At 31.4% G+C, this 20,704-nt stretch overlaps 1 protein-coding gene across 1 annotated transcript in view; it reads right to left on the reverse strand.

Moving 5' to 3' along the window:
• The window catches only part of LOC148279493 (A disintegrin and metalloproteinase with thrombospondin motifs 1-like), a 72,168-nt gene that overhangs the window by 40,369 nt on the left and 11,095 nt on the right, over positions 1–20,704 (reverse strand). Inside the window, 5 exon segments of the mRNA XM_088229845.1 lie at positions 4,230–4,393; positions 5,991–6,123; positions 10,180–10,290; positions 13,947–14,099; positions 19,871–20,036. Of these exon segments, the coding sequence (XP_088085971.1) occupies positions 4,230–4,393; positions 5,991–6,123; positions 10,180–10,290; positions 13,947–14,099; positions 19,871–20,036 (727 nt within the window).

Raw genomic sequence — 20,704 nt, forward strand, 5'->3', positions numbered from 1 at the left:
CTTTCTGAGAACAAGCCTGAACTCAAGCCTGGATGCTCTGTGATGTAATTCACCACTGTAATTAGGCCTCCTGGCCTGTTGTGGTGCAAAAAAAAAAAAGTAACAAATTTGACAGTCACCCATCTCAATATGTATCTGTTTTGGGTGATCCCGTGGATTCGTTCCGACGTTTCGGCTACTAATGGAAGAGCCATCTTTAGGTTAAACTGTATGTTTTGTAGAAAAAAATAATTGTTACTCTCTATTAATGTTCCTCAGAAAGTTCTTAGGAATAACCTTCTTTTTTCTTTTCATTTTATTTATTCATCACTAAAAAGTTACATTGAGAACATTACAGAGTATCTTATTTATTCTCAATACATTACAAAATATACACACCAGATTTATTAAATAAAAAAAAGGAAAAAAAAGTTATTTGAAATTCATTCATATTACAATTTGGAAATTGCCTTCCTAAGAGAAATCCCAATGTCATGAAATATATCGGCGTCCGAAGCGATACAATTGAATAACACAATTAAACGTAGTTATGCAGAAAGCAGCTAGTCCACAATTTAGAAAAAAATAGATATTGGTGTTATCGGGTGCAGTGAGGTCGATTTTATGTTCTGCTAAAAACAGCCGGACCGCTTTTATACAAAAAGCTTTAAAAATCACCTTCTAAAAATAGTGTCAATCACAAAAACGGCATTTCTCAATTTGCAAAAAACACCCACAGGACAAGAAAAATCTTACGGTACTTTAAAATTCATTTACACTGTTCAAACACATAATAAGATTCTTGTTTGTAATACCAAAAAACGAATGTATTCATTGTTAATCATTTGTCAAAGTCAAAAACATTCCAACTGTAGTGTAGATTTTATAATTCTCTCTTCTCACAAAGGTGCTATTATCTCAGTTTCACTTTTTTATTGCTGGCTGCTTTCTGCATAACTACGTTCAATTGCTCTACCTACGGGCATAACCATTGGCAGGTTGGTTCTGCGTCGTGGTAGGTAGAACAACCTGTGTTGCCTTTGTCGAAGATCAGGGGCAAATATACCGAATTCATTCAGAATATCGGAAATATGTATGCAACCACCAATGAGTTGTAAAAAGTGAACACCCAAATGAATATCCCTTCTCCCCAACAATGGTTGGTAGCCCAGCTTTGCTAGTAAGAAGTCAGTCGGGAAAAGCCGCGGGCAATACCTATACTCCCTTAGATATAGATATAGCAGTTTTTTTTTCTGGACGCTCACTATCATTAAGGAGTATGTGCTTTCAATTGGCGACCAAATGATGGAACTAAATTTCAGGCGACTTCTTACCAAGGAATTATACATACTTTTCTTCTTCATACTCCTCTTTTCTCATCTAATTTTAGGCAAAATTAATATTTATGGCCAACGTTTTTCATTTCAACATTATTGCGATTTGAGGCATTACCCAAAACACTTAATAACATTGAATTGACAAAACCGTATTCGTTTTTTTCCGTTATATAAACAGTTTTATAAATGATATTTCATAGTTTGACATTAATTTGACGTTTAGCGATTGGTGTAGCCATATATGAAGCAAAGTGTAGTCGCATGCAAAAAAAATCTACAAATTTCTTTCTTTTCTGCCTCGCGAAACGATCCAGAATACGAGCCCAGGATCCAATACCCAATTATAATATGAAAGTAATAAAATTTATTTACTTAACTTTTTTGAAAATTTGAAGTAACGAAATTTTGTTAGTCGTAAATACCATCTGTGGGTAAATCGATCTGTCAGGGTGTTGATTATAACATTGGTTATAGAAAAGTTAGTCGTAAGATTTAAGACCCAAACTATTCCCAAAAGATTAACTCATTCAAAACTAAGTTTGAAACTTAATAACTTTAAATGGAAAACCTACTCACTCTAAATCATCGTTTCCCCAAAAAAGTTCTTCTAGTAAAATTCTCAAGTCAGGATGGCATTTAGGTTGTTGGAAATTTTATATGCAAATTCTCTCAATTTCGAGAATATGTTGTCATGTCATTAAAGTTATTTAGATTTTTTTTTCTCTGAAATTTCTCTCTATATATTAAGTCCTTTTTTCATATTATTATATTATATGCAAAAAGTAAAATGCAAAAATATGCATTATATGCAAAAAGTAAAATGCAATTTAAGTGTCTTCGGCACAGGTTACCCCAGTGAGGAATCATTATTTTTATTGTTAATAATGTGAAAAAAAATGTTACTTTAGGAAATCATTTGTTTTAAAAATAAATACATACCAGGGGCGAATCGTCCAAATAAACCATTATGCACAGTCAAACATTTTATTTAAATTCCTGTATTAATGTTTTATATTAACTTTTTTAATGGGGAAATTAAGAAAATAGTTTTTATTTATTATAAATTACCACCACAAAACACAAACGAAAATCTATAAAGTGCGCCCAGCGCCCAGCCTGTTCTCAATGAACGACGAAACTAGCCGATTATATCTAGTTTTTTTTTTCCATACCAAATAGTACATTTAATGTTACATCTTTAATCCGGTTGCAGTTTTTTAGTACTTAAACTAGCTTGTAGATTACAAATATTATTTAAAGATTGTCTATTTAAAAGCTGGTATTTCAAACATTATTGTTTCCGAATGACTATTTCTCTTTGACGGGTTTCGAAGTGGTTGTTTTTGCCATTATTAATTTTAAAAGAAATCGGCAACTCCTCAGTGTTGACATTTCAATCATAATGGAAATATGTATAAGCTGGAATATCATTGTGATATTTTTTAACAAACTTTTGTGCAAGTGTTGTATTGAAAAAGTGTAGAATAAAACTACATATATATCGCGAAATTAAATAATATATAATACAATAATTAATGATTATTATTCTTGCAGTTGGTTTTTGCAGAACCACAGAAAAATTGGCCGTTTAAAATTATATTACTGATATATTATGTACTTACACTTACGTTTAAATTAATGAATATTTTTTGTATATTAAATATGAAAAAAATCACCGCACGCTACTAATACATATCAATATTTTAGTCATTTTTATCAAAATCTTCTTGACTGGATTCGATTCTCAAAGGATTTTATTGAGACATATGTAAATAAACAAACATAGTATATCACAATTGGAGATTTTGCTAGCTTTATAACCTGTCATTGACTGCTTTGCGCGACTTATTGACAGTTCCGCTTTGTAATATTCACCAGTCTGTCTCTCTATGTTTGAATCAAACAGGACGTAAAAAACAACACCGAATAACAAGACAAATCACGGGTTTTGTAAGGATAATAGGATGATAAATATTAGATGTTAACACAAGTTGAGACTTTTTTTTTTCATTTGAAAAATGAGTACTAAAAGTTAAACAAAATGGTAAAAGTTTTGTTTCATTCGAAAGCAAATTATCCGCTCTACAAGATATTTTGTTTACTTTTACATGACATTGATTATTTTATTTGATTACAAGCCTTCAAAATGGAATGTTAACACTTTGAGCACCGGCCGAATACACATAGAATTTACCCTGTGCCCGGCCCATTTTTGTGAAATTTCATGCTTTGTGAAGGATTTCTTAAAAGTGTCATAATCATGAAAATACTGGGTTAAACCAATTCAAACTACTCATATTTATTTCAAACAATTAAATATGTCATTTTTGTATGATAGTTTTGCCAACTTTGGTCTTTGTGGAGAGCCACATTGCGCATTGCAATGTTCGCACATATAGGGTGCCTCACTCCTTTTTTTGTGCTTTGTATCCCAGAGCCGTGTAAACACGTGATTATAATAACTATGCGTCCCGTGTTTTCACGTGGTTACCAGCAGCAAAAAAGTACTAATAAAAGTCACTTGATGTCAATAATATACATTTTTTTAGACAGCAGGTAAACCACTTGAAAACACGGGACCGGGACACAACGCATGGTTATATAATCACGTGTTTACACGGCTCCGGATACAAAGTGTTAAGTAGATGATCCGCGTTAAAAAAAGTGTGTAATGTGATCACAGAAACCTTATATATTTCAAAAATATTTTTCTTCTTTATTAAAATGATTATCTATTTCCATATCCCTTCTATTCCACCTGCTGACAAGCCTCAAAATAGAGGCTTAACGGGTTATTCCTTTTTTTTTTAAATGTAAATCTTGATAACTCCCTAGGGGATGACTTCTAGAAACATTTTGATGCGTTCAAAATATTGTTTAAGAATATTATTTAGTAAAATTAGGGAAACTCACGGTGGGTTGTCACACCTCCTCTTCCTTATACGGATCCCGTAGCCGCAGGGGCGCGAGCAGGGACTCCATTCTGTCCAGTTACCCCAGTTCCCTTCTCTGGGCACCCCGGCCTCCCCGCCCGACAGACGTACGTCCACGTTTTGACAATATCCATCAACACACCACTGAAACAAAATTATTTTATATGTTACATTTGAAGCACATACATTTTGATTATTCATTATGATATAATCTATAAAATTAATACTCTAGAAACGATTGATTACGTCTGTTCTACCATGTACCGTACCAATCCACTCGTCTGATAAAATTAGGGTGTGTGCGTGTGTGGATACGTATATATTGTTTTCTTTTGCTTCAATCATCTCATTCCCTTTCCGCAACTATGGTGCAGAAGGCACTGCATTGGTACATCAACCGTATTGTGTCTTAATTATTTTTGTGACATGAAGGTATTATGATGAATTTTATGTTTCAGGTTCCGTTCAGAGAGTAGGAAATATTCTAGAATTTAAAAAAATAATTGAAATATTACCCATTAAATTTTACTAACGTAGACGGGTCGGGTCGTATTTATAGAACAAAGGTCTGTTCTAGAGAGTGCACAATTAAAAAAAAATACTTGTTATCATCATAATCTTTTGCATACCAAATCGCAACACTAGAAACTGCAAATTATTCGCTTCTTATTTTGAAATTGCTTATAACGCTTATGAAATATGCTTTGGACTGTATGAAAAAAGTCATCTGGTTTGCAATGATGTTTATTAATTAAATACAAAGGTTTATTCGGTCAAATATTTTCCTTCTTAATTGTTAAAATTTTGTATCATTTCGGCGAATTGATCATGTCCAATCAATTTAATCCCAATCAGTAAAGAATTCACTTCCCTCTTTTTTCAATCCAACGAAGTACATATTATGTACTTCTGGATTACTTTATTTCAGCATAAATATGCTAAAACTACCAGATTTCAGAGAGCTCCTTTGGGCAGCTTTTCTCGTTTGACAACGAGCAATTTTCCGTGTATGTCAGCACCGCCAAGGAGACTTATTTCCTCAGATGCGGTGTGTGGTATGTGGACAAGCTGTTATTGTTTTTAGATCATGACGTTTTAATAATAAGAGCATTACTGAATAAAAAATTACAAAATATAAACAAATAGAAATATGCAACTACAGTTCAGGTTGGACTTGTGTTTGGCAAGCGATTGGTACTGTTCTGTAGTGGTAGAGCAAACTAGTACATACCTTCATTACTGAAAAGTGGAAAATTTATTTATTAAATGGAAATTAAAAAAAAAATTGAGAAAAAATTCATAAAAAAACAGGTATACCTATTTAACATTTGAACATATTTTATTACCCTCATTAAATAAAAAAAGCTTTCACATTTCTCAAAAATGGATAATGGAAACAGGTTGTACGTATGCAAACATTAACTAATAATGTAGCAGTCAATATAATCGTGCATATTGTGAACTGTGAATATTTTTTTTATAAAAATATCTTAAAAACATTGATCAAGTTAATATATTCCTGCATTCATAATAAATTAAATTGCTTTGCCGCCCACCTGCGGTGTAATAGCTAAAAGGTGTACCTCAAGAATTAAGGCTTCGGGTTCGATTCCTAGTAATGTAATAATAGTTCACAACTTTTCTTTAATCTCGATGTGCTGGTGTGTTTTTTAATGTTATTATTTCTCATCTCAGCCTTTTGGGTATAAATTATATTAAAAAAAATAAAAAATTAGCGTACCTTTTCAAATCCACACTGTGTTCCTTCGACCGGAGGTCCTTTCTTAGTGATGCAGTATAACGAAGAGTTTTTGTGTCCACACCACAAATGGGTACATGGTTCTATATGTTCAAACTTCTGGCACAGACTATATCTAAAACGGAAGAACTAAGTTTTAAGTAATTAAACGATTAATTATTTTTTTTGAAAATATGATTCTAGAGACAGGTGCTATGCATTCCGTGAACTCCAAGATGCATAAACGTCTTTATTCTGTAGGAACTGTCAACCTGCAAAATGTTTCGCACTTTAAAATCGAGAAGAATCTTGGAAAGTTGGTAGTAACAGGGACAGTTATGGAAAAGAGTGTAAGAGTCGTCTCCTTGAAGATGTACAGACCAAATAAAGAAATTGACGAGGTCCTTATTAAATGCTGCCCTCAACTTAACCCAGGAGGGCAACTACAATAAAAAAAAACGAAAGTTATACCTTTACCGTGACGGTATAGTTGAAAATAAATTCTCCCGAGTGATCACGAAGATACACTACTAGATAAGAAAACACATATGAACACGTCGATAGAGCTGACTTTGTCATCATAGGTAGATATAAATAAATGGAAAGTTAAGCATTTCGTCTCGGAAATTGACAAATAATATAAAAAAATCGTGTTTATTCTAGGACCTTTTGTTTTAATTGCGATTTATATCAATTTTCAATTATTTTAAATGGCTGCTTTTATCACAGAAAACTATCTAAAATATGGAAGAGAAATAATTTGATTTTGATTTAGCATTGAACGTGGAGTAAAGTTTAAGTGCTATGTATTTGTTGTATTTGAAAACTCGGGTTAAAAACGGTGCATGTGTCCTATCACGATTCGACATTTGAAATAACATGGCAATGGCAACTCTTCGGAAGAAGTATTGCCATTATGAAAAATAATTATTGCCATTTAATTTCTATTAATCGATAGTCTTATCTTTCTGAAAACATATATAGACATGTTGGTAGATTTAAATTCGTCACACTTCGGTAGATAAAGATATTTTTTCTCTTCTCTATGGTCGCGGAACGTCGTTTTTTATAGCCTTCTTTATCTTTGTGAAGGGGAAAAAGTTGCAGGGGGCCAAGTCTGACGAATATTGCGGCTGGGGCATGATAACGGTCTGATTTTTTGTCAAAAAGTCACGAACAAACCGCAAGGCGTGAGGCGTGAGCGGGCGACCATCGTTAGAGTTCATACACGCGTATGGATTGTCTGTAAACAATTAACTACTAGTTCAAACTAATGGTGCACAAGATACTGCATTGGTACGTCACTCGGAGCAAATTTATATTTGAACGTAAATCAAATCATTTTGCCTTTGTCCAAGGAAAACGACCGAGATACGCAACGATTGGTATACCATGCAGTGCCCTATGCGCCATTTGGTAAGAAAAAAGAGTGACAAAGATTTTGATATTTTAACTTGTATTCGAATTGTAGAGATAAATCGAGTGGTAAAATCGGATTATCTCATTACTCGGTTTTTGTAAGAATAAAATTCATCCTTTTTACTCGATAATCCAGTTAGCGGTCCTTAATCCTCTTAGTTAAGATTATTACATAAAGTATTAAAAGTTTCTAGGAAATCATTCCATGGATTAATTAATTTACGGAATTATTACATTTGGAAGTTTTTTTTGTTAAGATGGAAAGAAATAAATATACCGAAATAAACTGATAAAGAATTAGACAACCAACGCGGATCAAATTTTGCATTCAATTATAAGTATTTAAATGAATAATAAAACTTTTACTTCCAAAGACAAATTTAATGTCTATTTCCTTTTTTGTTTTTGACCTTTATCAGCTTTACAATATAACTGAGAATCGATTTCAGGTTTTAATTAAAATAAAACGGTCTGTTCTAAAAGTTGGCGACTTAACTCTGTTTCGTTCATGTCAAACCGCACTACAGCGGCACTGCGGGGTGCGTAGCGGAAACACGAAATATAATTTAGATTTGTATGAAACAAATCGCACTATAGCTGCGCTATACTGCGCGGCACTCCATACAAATTTTGTCTAGATCGCTCTGCTGAAGTGCAGTTACGCTCTAGTGCGCTTTGATCTTTTTTGTTGAAAAAAACCTCTGATTTGTGACTCCAGGGCACCGATTACAATGGGAAGCTTTTATAGAAGTTCTACATCCTAACTCGTACACTGAAAATAAATCAACTGTGCAAAAAAAAATCCAAACTTTCCATTTTTTTTTCATAGGTATCTACATAAAGGTATCTTTATTCAGGTTTCAGATATAGGTACGAGTATCTACGTATTCGTGATAGGAATGTTTAGAAATGTTTATTAGCATTAGGAATATAACATATTAGTTTGCTGATTTGGTGTTTATTTTGTAGAACTACATATTTAAACTTATAATATTAGAAATCAAACACTGATTCGAGTCTACTGAACACATTATTTTATTTTTACAAATATAAAAATATAAAAACAAAAACTTCGTGACAATTGTTTCGCCTTGTTAGGAATCTTCGAACGAATGTGAAATAATTGTCACGAAGTTTTTGTTTTTATATTTTAATATTTGTAAGGAAAAAAATATCGGGTTGTAGTCCTGTGGCTAGTGTCTCGGGCTAGGCTAGGCTAGCCTGTGCCTAGGGACTCACGGACCAAAGGTCTGTGGTTCGAATCCCACTCTACCTCAACTTAATTCCCATTTTCTAATAGTGAGTTATTTACAACTCGTTGAAAATGGCCCTCAAAATTAAATATTTGGGTAAATCATAAGAACGCAAATATTTCTTTTTATAAAAAAAAAAAAGTGTTCAGTGGACTCAAACCGGTGTTTGATTTCTAATATTATAAGTTTTTTTTATTATATTAGTTTGCTTTTGTCTAAAATCATTAAACTGTTTTTTTTGTATATTTCATATACCTACAACCACATACCTATGGGTATGTTATGAAATTAAAATGGCAGAAGCAAAATCTATTTTTTTGTTTTTGAAAAGCAATACATGTTTTTACTCCATTACCAGTACCGGTATAAAGGTAATGAAAACCTAAATAATATATTCTTTTAAATTGAATATTACAACCAGAATGAGGAAGTTCAGAGTCTTTTTTTCTTCTTTTTTTACTTGTTAATTGAATATTAAACTAAGCCAAATGTTTTTTTTATTTTTATTTTATGTATCGTATCATCAGCGCTATGATTTTTTAAGGTTTAGTATTTCTAAAACAACTCCTCGTGTGACGTCAGAGGTTGTTCTATGACAGTTCTTCCGATTGGTTCGTTTACGGTGACCAAACCGGATATCCTTCAAAGCTCTTATATCCTTAGATAGTTCATATGAACCAGTGACGTCATTCAAAGTAGTGCATTTTTTAGATAAATTTTACCGTACAATTTAATGCTCTAATTTTTACCGCGCGCAAGAAAACATTTTTTGTATCCAATTTCCCGTAGGGCTACAGTTCCTCATCATCTTCTTTTTAAAAAAAGAGAATACAATTATATCAAAAGAGGTTTCAACTAAAATATTTCAATAACAAAATTTTAACAATAATTAAATATTACCGAAAGCATAATTTTACGTAGAAATAAAAGAAAATGTCATTAAAATTTATGTGATTTTAAATGCTTGTATTTCGTTTCAAAAACAAAAAAAAAACATTTTTCATCCTCATTTTAAATCTTAATCTCAAAATATTATCTCTAAACGATTTGATTTTTTTTTTAGTTTAATACGAAGTCTTTATATATGAGAATTGAGATACGAAGGTTGAGTTTAAATTTGAAATGGCGATATCTGCCGGTCGAGAAGTAATTCTATTTTTGTTATATAAAACTCTTCAATTCATTTGTTAATAGAAATGCTTTTAAAAACTATTGTTTATATCTAATTTACATATTGTTTATTTATAATTTCGTGATTTTTTTAAAAAAACGTTAGTTTTAAAACGGCAAAATTGTATGATTTCCTAATTTTTCGTACGTTTTACCCGACTTAACATATTATAAGCTTTGTAAATCACGATTTTAGTAAAAATACAGTTTTGTGAAAAGGGTAAAGCAGTTCTTTTTAGGATTAATAACTGTAATTTTAATTTACAGTAATGAAAGTGGCAAATGAATATAAATTTTGAATTCAAGTGAATTTTAATCTCCCGATTAATTAATCTGTAATTATAACTTACCCGTCTCCATACTCCATGCGGCATTGTTCGTCCATAGTAAATTTGTGTGTAGTTCCAGTTTCTAAAATTGTGTGATTTTTCCCAGGTGCGTTGAGTAGGCAAGACCATTTACTGGAAAAGTAGGTAAAATAATAATGATTTCAATTTTAGAAGGCACCTTTTTGCCTTTTGATTTAAATGAGAATCCGGGCTTAAACTAATCGTAAAATATAACATAAAGTTTAATGAATTGCTTTCAAAATTAATTTTGAAATTTATCTCTTTTCCGGGTATGTGAAATTGATTTCAATAATGAGCAGAAATATTAATTCTAAATAGTTAGGTATTTCAAAGATATCCGTTTAAGAACCAATTTGAGGAAGGAATACTGAAGTTTTTACAGGGTTTACCTAATTTATTAGTTTGCTTTACACGCTAAGTATTTTTTATTATTTTTATGTAAGGTTATTAACTAAAGTACAAAAAAGAGAAGGAAAAAAAACATGAATAGAAGTTGTTAGAAAATTAAAATTAAAGTAAAAAAATGAAGAAAATTTGTAAAAGTAATTAAAAGTTAAGAATTAAAATAAAGAATGAAAAACATGCTCAAATCTAAAAATAAAATACAATAATAATAACATTTTTTTAAAAAGGAAAAATTTAAATATACAAATATATATTTTAATGAATTTAAAAAAACGATGAGACGAATCTTTAAAGAATCTTTAAATAAAATAAAAAAATTTAAGTCAATTTAAAAACATCTTCAAAATCAATGACACAGAGTAAGAGCAGCAATATATTGATTTTATATACAAATACAAAATAAGTAATTAAAAATAGTTTAAAAGTATAAAAACATATCAATGCAGCAGAGAAAAAAGAAAGAATAACAGGTATAGCAAGTAATATTTAAAATTTTAAAAAGCAATATAAGGAGAAGAATAATATAATAATAATATTCAACAATCCGTTTCTGTTAATTTAATAGACGTTTTGTTCATTTTATTTTTACATTAGTGACCAAATTCAACCAAATAGAAATTTATTTTTTTACTAATGTATTTATTTATGCAACAATATCTTTTACATTCAACATAAATTTTAATAAACATCTGGACAGAGTATATAAATATATGCAATGTGACACACCAGTTCCCTATTTTGGTCTCCTCATTTAGACTAAATCGAAACTTGCACATCTCTCCTGAAAATAACTTTCATTTTGGAGAACTTAATATGTTCATCCAGAACATTAAACACTCTCAGAGGCACAAAAGGGAAATTTCTCTGGGCGAAATTCGTACGCGTTTTTTCGTATTTAGTCATTCAAATTACAAAAACCTCGTACGAGCATTCTGTTAGTATTTGTAAATTACCAACTTTCTATGTCTACCGATTTCGAAACGTGCCCGTTTAAGTTCTTACGATAATAAAAATCAACAAATCATCAAAGTGTTTGTTCAAACGCTGGCAAAACGGCAATTGTTACACTGTGCGATCAATTGTATCAACCAATGACATTATATAAGCTTTGTAAGTCTAGGCATGTATTTTCACGTCTTAAAAATACTATCGTCATTATCATATCCAACGGTGCATAGGGCACTGCATTGAAAAACTAAATGCAAAGTGGTTATATCATCTGTTATATGAAATTTAGGTGATTAGTCTTACGCTTCAGGTTCAGGAACAATGAAATATTGCAACAAAAAAAAACCTTTAAAATGTATATTTCACCTCCACCCTGTCAGAAATCAAACCCAGGATCTCAAGATGCGAATGCGTCAACCACTACACAACGAGACGGACTTAACTTTACTTGATTTTTTATTCAGGACTTTTTCCTGAGAGCAGTCATCTAGTCAAAATCTCTCATTCTCTGTTAAATTTTTTGTCAATATTAGAGTGAAATGTAAACAATTGTAACACTTACTTCAGATTCCTTTTGGTGAATTGATAACTGTACATGATACATTTAATTCGGATTTATATCTCAGAAATATGTATTTACGTATATTATAATAACCATAATAATATATTTATTCCAGCAAAATGGAAAACATATACTTTAAACGCTTACTTGAGATTTCATTGCGGGAAATGTAAATTGAAAATACATTTTACGTTTGCTTCATATTTCTTTCCATATTTGAGTGAAAAATTCCTTTTCATATTTTAATGAAATATATTTACACGTTACAGTCAGGCTGGTTTTCGTCTCATGCCGACTGTCGGCGCTGACGGTCGGTGCTTTTCTAGCATCTAGTCGACTGCAACTTGTCAGCTCGAGTTATCGTGCTGATCACCGCAGACATGATTGTACTAGATTGTACTCATCAGCGCGAAACGAAAACGCTAATTGGCTGTGGCGACGCGTACGGCCACGCACGGCTCAGCCTTATTCAGAAACTCTTCCTAATAATACAGTAAAACTCCGTTTATTCGAACTCCAGTCATAATGGTTGCCAAGTATCAAGAACGCTATCAGGAAATAAAACATAATGACGCTGACAATGAACTTAAAATACAGCAAAAGAAAATTAAAGCCTGGACAAAAAATAAATAATTATTTTCTACTTCAAGACAAGATCTGGTACATCAGAGTGATTGTTTGAATTTTGAAAGACTTACACCAAAAAAGTCCAGATCTTGTCTCGAGTTTACGATGCGTCACAATCGGGACATTGGTGCAAGTAAGCCATAGTTTGTGCTGTGATGATTGAGGAACAGCACATTATCAGTTCCAGTAGCGATGGTACATCAATCAAATAATTCAGTAAATTAAACAAAAATATGGAGTCAATGTTATTTCTACGTTTTCGAACAGTTAGAGTTTTACTGTACATAGGTATTGATTGACCCATCAGCGCCGATGGTTAGCGTGAAACAAAAACCAACATGACTTCAGATTCATTTTTGCGTGATGTAAATATAATTTCATTATATTATACGTTTGTTAGAAGTCATTCAGAATAAGCATTTCAGATATGGAATCCCCAGTATGCCACATATAACAAGAATAGTAAATATGCAAAACAAATTTATTAAGTACCTAAAATACAAAACCTCTCGCTGCCTCCACCTACCATGGAATCACTTCTCTACAGTGCCGCAGAGTATGTGCGGACCAACTACTGCTTCACAAAATTATGACAGGAATAGTTGACTGTGCAGAACTACTTAGTTTAATAACAATACATGTGCCAGCCAGGATTTGTAAACGGTACCACCTGTTTTATGTACCAATAAGTAAAACATCGTATGTTAAAAATGCTTTTTTTCGTAGGATTTTTTCAGTGTACAATACAAAATTTAAAGACATAGACAACACAAAGATCACTCTATTAGATTTAAAACTTACACTAAAAATGCATTATTTAATTTAGTAGACATTATAAAAATAAATATGTACATCTCCCTTCCCCTCCGTATCCTCTCTTCAAGCATCCTTCTCGTAATCCCGCCCAATTTCCGCCATTTTTTTTTGATTATTGAAAAATATATACGAGTAAATGAAAATAACATTTTTATATGTATAAATTTATGTGTATTTATATAATATGTAATATATTTTCTTTACTTACTTTGTATACTTTGTGGAAATCTGTTATTGGTTCTGAGTTTATACACTATATCTGTTTGTTTACTTTAAATATTTATGAAGAACTGTTAGTTTCCCAAACAAAATGAAATTAAATAAAATATGAATATCATACATCAACATCAGATTCCATATTTAAGTAAAATATAAACGTGTGACAGTGTATGTACGATGTTACACTTACTTCAGATTCCTGTGGAATTCTTCTTTAGAGCAGGATGACCAAGAGAATCTGTGGAAGTTGGCCGTTACTGTCGGAGCCATGATAGTTCCTTTAATGACCTCATCATCACACCTGTTTCCAGCCTTCAAATCGCCATCATGAGTCAACCCTAATCTGAAGAAGAAAAACATTATTTATTTTGGATATTAAAATTAATACGAAATTCCCTCCCCATTTAAGTATTAAGTCTCCCACAATTAAGATAAAGATAGCCAGGAATCAAAATTCCCTTAGAAGATATAAAGCGTATTTGCGTAAATCGGCCTCTTAAACAAGCCAATGACAGGTCGTAATCTGTGTGGCTAGACTTATATACCCAAATCGCTTCTCTAAAATGTTATTTATACTCTTTTGCAGTATGTAAATTTTAATACCTATCTTTCCATACGGTGAAATCTAGTCCATGTTTACACACATTTGGACTGTCAAAATTGATTATTTATTTATTATACGGCACAAGTGCCTTTTATAATATAAAATATAACGTTATAATGAGTTCAGCCATTTAAAAATAAAAAACAATATTAAAACATGGATACATAGAAATAAAAATAACAAGAAAAATATATTTAAAAATATGATTGTCAGCATACAAAAGATATAAAAAAAGTCTGTACATTATGAACATAAAATGAGTTAACAACAGATCATTAGCGTAAGTAGCTTTTGCAACTTGAAAGTTAATCGTTACTATAGAACATCAAAATATTTACAAAGAGATGATTTGAACGAGGAAGTTCAGTGTTTAAAAAATAAACATTTCTTAATAGACTACTAAAAACTAAGTATTTTTATTTATTTTTTATTTATATACATCGTATTATCAACGTTATGATTTTTTAAAGTTTTGTATTTCTGAAATAACTCCGCCGGAGGTTCTTCTCTGTCAGTTCTTTCGATTGGTTCGTTGACGATAAGCAAACCGGATATCCTACACAGCTCTCATATCATTGGTTGGTTCATATGAACCAGTGACGTCGTTTGAAGTAGTGCATTTTTATTACAATACTATTTATAATTTTTTTCGTACAATTTCAAGAAACTTTTCGCTAAAATTTAATGCTCTAATGTTTACTGCGCGCAAGAAAATATTATTTGTACCCAATTTCCCGTAAGGCTAAAGTTCCCCATTCACAGAGAATAGAGCTAAAAATGTCGATATGAGAGGTAAACTCATTTCCTAGTCTGTATACATTATACGCGGTACAGGTGAGTGACAAAGATAGTTGTTTTACTGTTGTTGTTTTAGTTACGTGTTAACGAAAAAAAGTCAGACCACGTTTTACCCTGAGCTCTCTAAAATTATGACACTCAACTCATGCCCAAAACGAATTTAGTCATTCTTTAACCGCCAATCGAGTTTTGACGCAAGCTTGACATTCAATTCGAAACCAAAAGAAATGAAAAGAAAAATGCCTGATTGTGTCGTGAAAGCATGCAAAAACTGTCCGGATAAAAGAAAAACGACATTTCATTGATAAGTAGGTGCCTAAGTACTTGTTAATGGTTGAATTCTAAAACATTAAATAATTCATTTTCAAATATAGAATTCTTTTCGCAAATGTCAAACTCTGCACTTTTCACCAACAGGAGTGCGCTTAATGGAGGAATACGTTTTTTAAAAATGTATTGAATGTCAGTTAATATTATTACCAAAAATCCAGTACAAAGTAATAAATGGGTAGAAATTTCAGGAAAAAATCTAATTGAGATCCACAAAAAACGAAAGCTGTTTGTAAACATTCACACAAACTTTTTTCATACGCAAAAAAACAACACCTTTCTATTTATTTTGAATATGCATTCTCATCGAACTCTGGTAGATTGATGAATAAAACATTTATGCTCCTTTATGATCAGAATATAAAAAAATAAATTATATTTTTGTCGTCTCAATTTACGTATTCGGCTTTATGTGAGCTCCCTTAAAATAAATTTATGCCGGCTATCGGCGAAGCTCTTAACTATTGTTAACGGAAGGCGGACTGTAGCGAAAAGGCGAATTTCATTCCGTTTTGTAAAAGGTTGGAAATATTTTAAGAAAGGAAAGAAACACGGAAATGGACCTACCATTGATACGATTAGGATGTTTCCGGGTACTGGATGATAAAAAATATTATAAATTTTATGCAATTTAATGTCAAAAATGATGTTTTGTTTTGAAAAACATCCTCATGTTCTAATTTTGAATATCCACTTTCTTAATGTAAGGTAGGTACCATAAGGATGGGTCAAGGGAAAAATGGGAAAGAAAGGTAATCGGCCAGGAATAATATCAATTAATGCTGTTATATACCAAACAACGATCGACATGCTAGTGTAGGAAATTTATTGTTAAATACAATGAATAATAATCACGACCCTACGAATAATTTTATCCGTATTTAGTGTTATGATTACTTTGTCCGCTAAAACATTGCGTCTGATTATACTACATTTTCACTGTTGCGGCTCCTCATAAATATTCATTGCTTCAATTAAAGGGTGACTCACATTTAGAGTTGAATAGTAATAAATTTACCGTGAAGTCGTTCTAGGGGTCTCGTTAGGTTAATACAAGAGTTTTCAATGCGCAGAATTTTTATATAGTCATCTTTGTTCAATAATATTACTAGACCGATGTTTGTATTTATTTATTTTATTCATTTATTTATTTGAAATATCACAAATGCAAAAATACTGACCCAATATTCTACTTTCACTAAGAAAAAATCAAACAAGCGAAGCAGTATACGGCGGAATACTTAAACGAATCTATTGGATCATATATGGACAATGCCTGTTCTAAGGAAACGATGTGTTGCGGAAAAAAATAAATAGGAACGTATTTGCAAAAGTAAAAGCAGCTCTATATTTTTGAAATCATTATGAGTACATAATATTGTGAAATAAATTTATAATGTATGCAATCATATATGTAAGTATGAGTGTATTTGAAATTTGAGTACATACATATAATCAGAACATTTTTGATAATCTTTGTTCAATAAGTCCACTTTTTTAAATTTTTTTTATTATTAATTAAACATAACCAAAAAGTACATATTATACTCCCAGGAGTTATTAAAGAAATTCATTTTGGACCGTACTTATGAAAAATATTTTTTTGACAATACATAATATCAAACATGTTAATACATCCAAAATAGAAAGAAAACATTATTTTATAAGAAACATAAAACACCATCTATATAAATTACATTAATAATTATCACTATCAAAAAGATTTAAGAAACATTTTTTAATTGCGATATTTCTGGATTTTTTATTCAATTTTTCGTGTTTTAATTTATCGGGCAGTTTATTATATTCGGAATGACCAATATTTCCCAAGGACCTACTGCCTAATTTTGTTGAGCGAAACCTAGGCACATGAAGATTCCCCGAATAACGCGTATTGTTATTGTGAATATCACGACCAAATGTGTTTTTTAAATTTTAGTGAGCAGAAAGGTTTATGATATTTAAAATAGTATTGGTTATGCCATGCAGTGGTATCACCTTGAAAGGAAGTATCTTTGTTTGTCGGTAGATATCTTTGACGTGGGAATCCCATTTAAGTCCAAGAATGTTTCTTAGAGCTCTGTTCGAAAGAACTCGTATTTCCGAGATCTGATTTTTGCTGGCAAAACCCCATTATTATTCACTACACATTGTCACATATATACAATACTCACCTACGTACAATACTCACACCCATACACATATGTACACACCCTCACACAATATATATTAAATAACATACTCACAATCAGTAACATGTACAATAATAAAACCGATACACTAAAACAAGAACCTACTTATAATAAATGTTACAATAAATGTATTCCTCATGGTGTAATTGAGACACATTACATTTAAATATTCCTACCGACATATTGAAATCATGATACAAATTCTATTATATGTTTTGTTTTATGAGAAAAATAAATTATAAAAGTATGAATATAATATAAAAGTATGTATATTATGTATAAGTAAAACAAAATAAAAACATACAAATAAGCACGCTGTTTTACAAAAAGGGTAGGCAGAGAGGATAGAACCCAACATTGCTCTATCTTTGCATACAGATTTAAATTCCTCTTCATTCATACATCTTCTCATACACGCGAGTCGATTATTCCGATTTTTGACACGTCCATCTTCAAGTATTTGTTGGATTTGGTCATGCCATGTCTTTCTCGGACTTCCTCTATTTCTGCATTCATCAATGTTCGCACTGTAATTAGTTTTAGCCGTTCTTCGCTGTCTATTCGCTCTATATGTCCAAACCAGCGAAGAGCTCCTTTCTTGATTTTGTCGATAGTGCTTATTTCAGCCTTACATAATATACGAATCTCAACATAAGTGCATCTATCGTACATAGTTAAACCATACATTTGCCTGAGATACCACATTTTGATAGCATTTTTTAAATTAATTATATTATAAACAGATTATCTACATTTAAATTTGTTGAAACAGAGTGGAAAAACATTTTTGAGAAGGTAATATGGAAGACTAGGCAGTTATTTATTTATTTGACCTGTCATTGGCTGGTTTATGTGGCATTTCTTTACAGAAGATAGAAATCCAGCCTGTCTACAAATATTAGGAAATACTAAAACATTGTAGATTATCTACAAATAAGGTTACAATTAATAAAAAATAAAAAAACAACTTTATATTTAACCACTTATTTTATTTTTTTACCGACCGGTTTCAAAGCTATACAAGCTTCTTTATCAAGGTTTACTTAACTAATCAATTATTCGGTGCATAGAAAAAACTCAATCAAGTATTTTTGTCTTGTAAGGATGGTAATGTGAGATGGATACGCTCAAAACTAGACAGGAGTGTACTAAAGGAAATATTGTTTATTTTGTTATTTATTGTTTTTTTCTTATTATGAATCGCTTTTTTAATTTCTTGTATTTCCGAGTAGTCTAAATTGAATATTTTATTTTCAACATGAAGAAAATTAAATCCAGTGTCTGTATTGAAATTGTGATTATTTTCTATCAGATGGCTTACGAATTCACGATTGCAAATGATTGCGACTCAATCTACATTGGAAAAACGAAAAGAAACTTTAAATGAACACTAAATAATAAAAAATTTCAAAATTCGTTAACCATCTGATAGAAAATAATAATAATTTCAATAAAGACTAAAGTTAAAAATAAAATATTGAAATAAGACCACTTGGAAAACATAGCAATTTAATTACAAAGGCGATTCATATAAAAGAAAAAAATGAAATATTTCCTTTAGTCCACGCCTGTCTAGTTTTAAGCGTATTTATCTCACATTACCATTCGTACAAGACAAAAAGACTTGATTTATTAGTTCCATACACAGCATAATACAGATAAAAAAAATAGGATAGAATTCGTTAGGTAAGTATACATTGAAAGAAGCTTATATGGCTTTGAAATCGGTCGGTAGAAAAAAAAAATGGTAAAAAAGAAAATTGTTTTTACTTATTTTATAATAATGAATAACTACACAGTCAGGCTTCAAATATAAATTTTATAAATTACAACTGTAACAAGTTTATGTCACTACGGGACGCGAACCTGACTAGGGAGTATGCACGGGAGCTGGTAGCCAAAAGAGATGCATGGAGTTTATTTGTGGATACCATATGCTGACATGGAATGATGATTATGAATAAATTACTACTAACGACGCTGACGGCCATACAAATCTTGACGAATTTACATCATCGGGCAGTTTATTTAACATTAAATTTCACTTCGTCTGAAAGTATGCAGATATGATGTAAACTTAACAGAAAGATACTTCAAAACGCCATGTGTCTTGCTCATTGAACGAATATATGTCATTTTTTTTTACAAACAATATTTTTTACAAAAGTATTCAAATATTATTTTTCTTACATGTGCGCCATTTCGTGAGCTATGATAAAAGCGCTGGCTAGTCCTTCGTCTTTATTGAGCGCTGTGCTTCGGGCTCTGTCACATGCCCCGGCCACGGGAGCGTAGCCCGAGGGCCCCCCGAGGAACTCCCTGGTCAACCAAACAGCCACGTCATGAGGACTCTCGTCTGCACATAGAAATACAAAATAAAACTAAAATCACACTACACTAAAATCAACAGATGGAAGAATTAAAGAAATATGGATGTTCAAACATAGGCAAAATGGTGAATGTTACACAGTGTGTAAAGTGGCCACTTAAACCAGCCAATGACAGGTCATAAGCCCTGTAAATGCCTTGACTTCCATATTCCCTTATCTAAGGTATTCTCCATCCCTGTTGTAATTTGTTAATCTTAATGACCCCCGAGGGGGTAAAATCCAGTTTTTTGTCTATGAACATTTGGACAAACTCAAATATTGTAATGAAACCAACTGGTCCAAGAAGAAGTTTAAAAATTGAAAAATTATTTTCAGGCGTTGCCTAGTATGTGAAATAATTCAGTCAAATGAATCTCTTCACAACAATAAAGGTTTCAGCTCTTTGACTTCACTAAAATCAACAGATGGAAGAATTGAAGAAATATGGATGTTCAAACATAGGAAAAATGGTGAATGTTACACAGTGTGTAAAGTGGCCACTTAAACCAGCCAATGACAGGTCATAAACCCTGTAAATGCCTTGACTTCCATATTTCCTTATTTAAGGTATTCTCCATCCCTGTTGTAATTTGTTAACAAAAATACTTTTTAAACAATATTTAAGTAAATATATAAATACGATTTACGATAATTA

This window comes from Micrasema longulum, unplaced genomic scaffold (assembly GCF_059751315.1).
Source record: "Micrasema longulum isolate JH-2025_06_02 unplaced genomic scaffold, ASM5975131v1 h1tg000718l, whole genome shotgun sequence".
Classification (NCBI taxonomy): domain Eukaryota; kingdom Metazoa; phylum Arthropoda; class Insecta; order Trichoptera; family Brachycentridae; genus Micrasema; species Micrasema longulum.